This window comes from Helianthus annuus, chromosome 16, assembly GCF_002127325.2.
Source record: "Helianthus annuus cultivar XRQ/B chromosome 16, HanXRQr2.0-SUNRISE, whole genome shotgun sequence".
Classification (NCBI taxonomy): domain Eukaryota; kingdom Viridiplantae; phylum Streptophyta; class Magnoliopsida; order Asterales; family Asteraceae; genus Helianthus; species Helianthus annuus.
This window is the reverse complement of record NC_035448.2, coordinates 167690137-167694386: the sequence shown is the minus strand read 5'-3', so window position 1 is coordinate 167694386 and position 4250 is coordinate 167690137. Positions and strand designations below refer to the sequence as shown.

Below are 4250 nucleotides of genomic sequence, written 5' to 3'. Positions count from 1 at the left end.
TTTAATCTATTATACTATGTATCAAACTTGTATACTCGCCAGCATATTTCGTTGATTTTTATTTTAATACATGTTGCAGGTTGATAGTCAGGATGTTGAAGAAACAAGTTTAGGGTGGACTAGAAACTCACCTACAAAATAAATCATGTTTGAATAATTGTTTCTTGTTTGATTGATTTGAACGATGTATGCCATTTTAGTATTTTATGAAATTTGATGTTAATTATATTGTCACATTAGTGTTATGATGCTTTGAGCAATTTGTTCGTCTCATCCCGATGTTTCCGCCATCGGTTGGGGTGTGACATGTTACCTATTCACAACGCGTGTTACAATTGTACGGTACGGCCTGAAAAGCCGGGTGTCACATTGAGATGTGGATAATATAGACCAACTTAAGATGTTAGCTGGTGATACTAATTGGTTCAAGCCAGGAAGTAGAATTATTATTACAACTAGAGATGAGCAGGTGCTCAAAGAGCATAAAGTGAGATGGATACATGATGTCGGTCTTTTATCGGATGAGGAAGCAGTTGAACTCTTCAGTAGGTATGCATTCGGGAAAGATATTCCCCCTCAAGGGTATGAAAAGTATTCACGTGAAGTTGTAAGTTACGCTGCTGGTCTTCCCTTAACAATCAAAACTTTGGGTTCAAATCTATGTGGTAAAGATGATGTCCAATGGGTATATACATTACTAGAACAAACCAATTCCGTTGGGGGATACTCTTAGAAAACTGGAAGTAAGTTATGAAATTCTAGAGGATGATCATAAGGAAATATTCCTTGATGTGGCATGCTTCCTTCAAGGTTTGGATTTACAAGATGCAATAAGGATTCTTGAAAGTTGCAGATTTGATGCTGAACATGGTTTAAGAGTTCTTAAGCATAAATCTCTAATAACTTTAGAAATAAGTTCAAAAATAACTTTAGAAGGACTTCCTAGTGTAACCATAGGCATGCATGACCAGCTCGTAGAAATGGGCAAGAATATTGTACGCCGTGAGCATCCGAACAAACATAGCCGATTATGGATTCAAAAGGACATCGAACAAGTCTTGGCTGGTAACTCGGTAAGAATCCATTTTATTAGTAAGGTGGTGATGAAGCTCTCAAATTTTTCATTCGTTACAACACTACTTTTATGATTGTTGTTGTTCTTGAATTACAGGTAAGTGAAGCAACAAGATGTATAATTCCGAAAATCAATCGTCCTATTTTTTTGGAAGGTCTTGGAAATATGAAGAAATTAGAAGCCTTATTGTGGAAGACAATAACCAATTATGTGATCGCCTTGTGAACTTGTTTTGGTTTATTTATGGACGTCTTTGGAAACATGACATTGCTCGCTAGTACCTTCCAAATTTGTTACAATATCTAGAGTGGTACCAATACCCTCATTGGTGTTTACCCGAAACATTTGAAGCAAATAATCTTGTTGAGCTTCATGTCTCACAGCAATATCATACAACTCTGGGAAGGGGGAAAGGTAATATGGTTGATTGACTGTTTTGTATGATTCGTTATAATGTTGTATGTATATCTATTGGGTAGTTATCACACAAACATGTGTTCACTCTTTTTGTTTATCTCTTTACATCTTATAATAGGTTATGACGAAGCTAAAAATACTTATTTTGGATGATACAAGGTTCAAAAGGCTTGACCTTGGGCTGACACCCAATCTTCAAAGGTTACATCTAAAATGGTGTTTTGATTTGGTAGAACTTGACGTGCACGGTGGATGTCTAAAAAGTCTTGTCTTATTAATCCTAAATAGCTGCTGTAGGTTGAAATCTACATCTTTTATTGAGCAGATGGAATCTCTTGTGTGTCTTGATATAGGTGATTTAGAACTGAAGAAATTCCCAGATTATATAATCACAGGGCACTCAATCAATAGTTTGCGAGTCCTGAATCTTTCATACAATCGCAATATTGAAGTACCATCATCAATTTGCAGTTTACAACAATTGAGAATTCTTAACCTTCGAAACACTTGCATAGAGGAATTGCCCGAGAATCTGGGCCAATTGGAATGTTTAGAATACCTAGATTTAAGTTGTACAAAGGTTAAACATCTTCCTGGTAGCATTTGTATGTTGAAACATCTCAATACACTACTTCTTAGAGGATGTGAGCGTCTTGAGAAGTTACCTGAGGGTGTTCACCAATTAGAATCTCTGGAGAATTTAGATCTTGAATTTTGCATTGATTTAAGAATGTAAGTTGAAATGTTTACAATTTGTAAATGTTCGGAATACTGGCATAACTCACACATTTATTCATTGAGGGTTTTCAGAATGTCATCAGTAGTTCGTATATATAAATTGTTAAATTTGATATTTGATTGCAAGCTACAGTAGAAACTCGATAAATTAATACTTGATTATTTAATAAACTCTCTAAGATAATATTTTTTGCCGGTCCCGACTCGGGGATTGTGTGCTAAATTAATAATTCTCTAAAATGATAAGATAATACATTTTTGATAATTTCTTTAGACCCCATATAAAATATAAATTAATAATTCCTTATATATAGCATATTACATGAATGATTTATGAAGGTTTCTTAAAAAATGACTCAATTGTCTTTTGTTTTTCTTGAAATCAATTTCCCCTTGAATCTCGTCTCTGGTGTTGTTTTCTCATAGCTCAACAAGAAATTGTTCAATGTGATTGCCGCTTTAATAGCTTCGTTTCGCGAAGGGGGCTCCATTGTAGAACTTTCATCATCTTCTTCATCGATATCATCTTTATTAATTCCAATAACGCTTTCAATAATTTCTTCATCCGTCAACAACTGTGCAACTATATTTTCTTCTGGGTGAGTCAGAACATCTTCGACATCCATTGCATTGCGATAACCCAACTCTTTGATCAAATTCTGGAGTTCTTGAGTGCTTTCACCACCTTCATCTGAGTTCTCAAAACTGTTGATCGAAGTTTACAATGACGAAAGCAGTTCGCAATTGTATTTGCACGAACATCCATAGTCCATGCTGAAATTGCAAGATTCATTGCATCTAATACATTTATTTTTGCTGGATTTGGAACCCCTAATTCATAACCCTCCAAAAGACTTCTATAAAATCGACGAAGATAATGCATCTTAAAAGCTCGTATGATCCCCGCGTCACAAGGTTGAATTTTTGAGTTGTGTTTGGTGGCAAAGAAAAATAATTCAACATTTCGTAATCCTTCAATAATTTTTGGATGAGCAGGGCAATTATCCACAATCAAGAGAATTTTTCTTCCAACCATTTTTTATCAAGTTGGCGAACATATTCTTCAAATAACACACCAGTCATCCAAGCTCGTTTGTTAGCAAATTGGGCCGTTCATTTGATATACATGCATTGTATACAATAATTAAGTGGAAACTTGAAAGGTGTTTGTAAACTAAGTATTCTACTATTAATTAATAAAATATTAATTAATAAATGTTGGTGGTCCCAAGTGTATTATTTTATAGAGTTTCTACTGTATGTGGTTTTTAGGTAAGTCCGTTCTATTTGGGGACGATTTTTAGGGTTTCATTGTTATGGAATAATACCATTGCAAGGTATGGGACTTGTCCCACATCGGTTGTATTTTGTATTGGCAACTGATGTGGGGTTTATATACCAAATGGGCTCTCTCACCCACCAGCCTAGTCTTTTGGGTTGAGTTCTCTCGTTTGGTATGTAACATTGGTATCAGAGCCAGAACTTAGAGTGGTGGCCCACGGAGTGGTGGCCCACGGAGTGGTGGCCTGGAGAGAGCCAGCCGTGACCAACGTGGCCGTGACCAATGTGGTCGTGACCAACGAGGCTCAGAGTGGTGGCCCATGGAGTGGTGGCCTGGAAAGAGCCAGCCGTGACCAACATGGCCGTTGGCCCTTAAGGAGGGTCGATTGTTATGGACTAATACAATTGCAAGGTATGAGACTTGTCCCACATCGGTTGTTTGGGCAACTGATGTGGGGTTTATATACCAAATGAGCTCTCTCACCCACCAAACTAGTCTTTTGGGTTGAGTTCTCTCGTTTGGTATGTAACATTCATCATCTATCTATCTTTACTATAAAAAGGAGAAATCTGAGTGACATAAGCAAGGCTTAGGTGGCAGTCATTGAGGCTGTCCAACAAATTTCAAAGCTGAGGTGGCAGTCATACAGAGAGCCATAGTGGCATCATAAAGCTTAATATATAAAACACTTTAAAATTCAAAGTCTGACCCACAATCAGCTTTTCAAAGGTCTACCCA

The 4250-nt window shown here is 36.7% G+C and overlaps 1 protein-coding gene and 1 pseudogene across 1 annotated transcript; one reads left to right on the top strand and one right to left on the bottom strand.

The window, feature by feature from the left end:
- The first annotated feature begins 400 nt into the window (after nucleotides 1-400).
- On the top strand, nucleotides 401-2228 carry LOC110919951 (TMV resistance protein N-like). Its single transcript, XM_022164198.1, has 6 exons — nucleotides 401-607; nucleotides 702-1073; nucleotides 1172-1285; nucleotides 1382-1489; nucleotides 1611-1721; nucleotides 1818-2228. Exons 1-6 carry the CDS (start codon nucleotides 401-403, stop codon nucleotides 2226-2228), a joined length of 1323 nt encoding a protein of 440 aa, XP_022019890.1.
- Nucleotides 2229-2586: 358 nt separating this feature from the next.
- Nucleotides 2587-3833, bottom strand: LOC110919952 (annotated as a pseudogene).
- Between the last annotated feature and the right edge of the window lie 417 nt (nucleotides 3834-4250).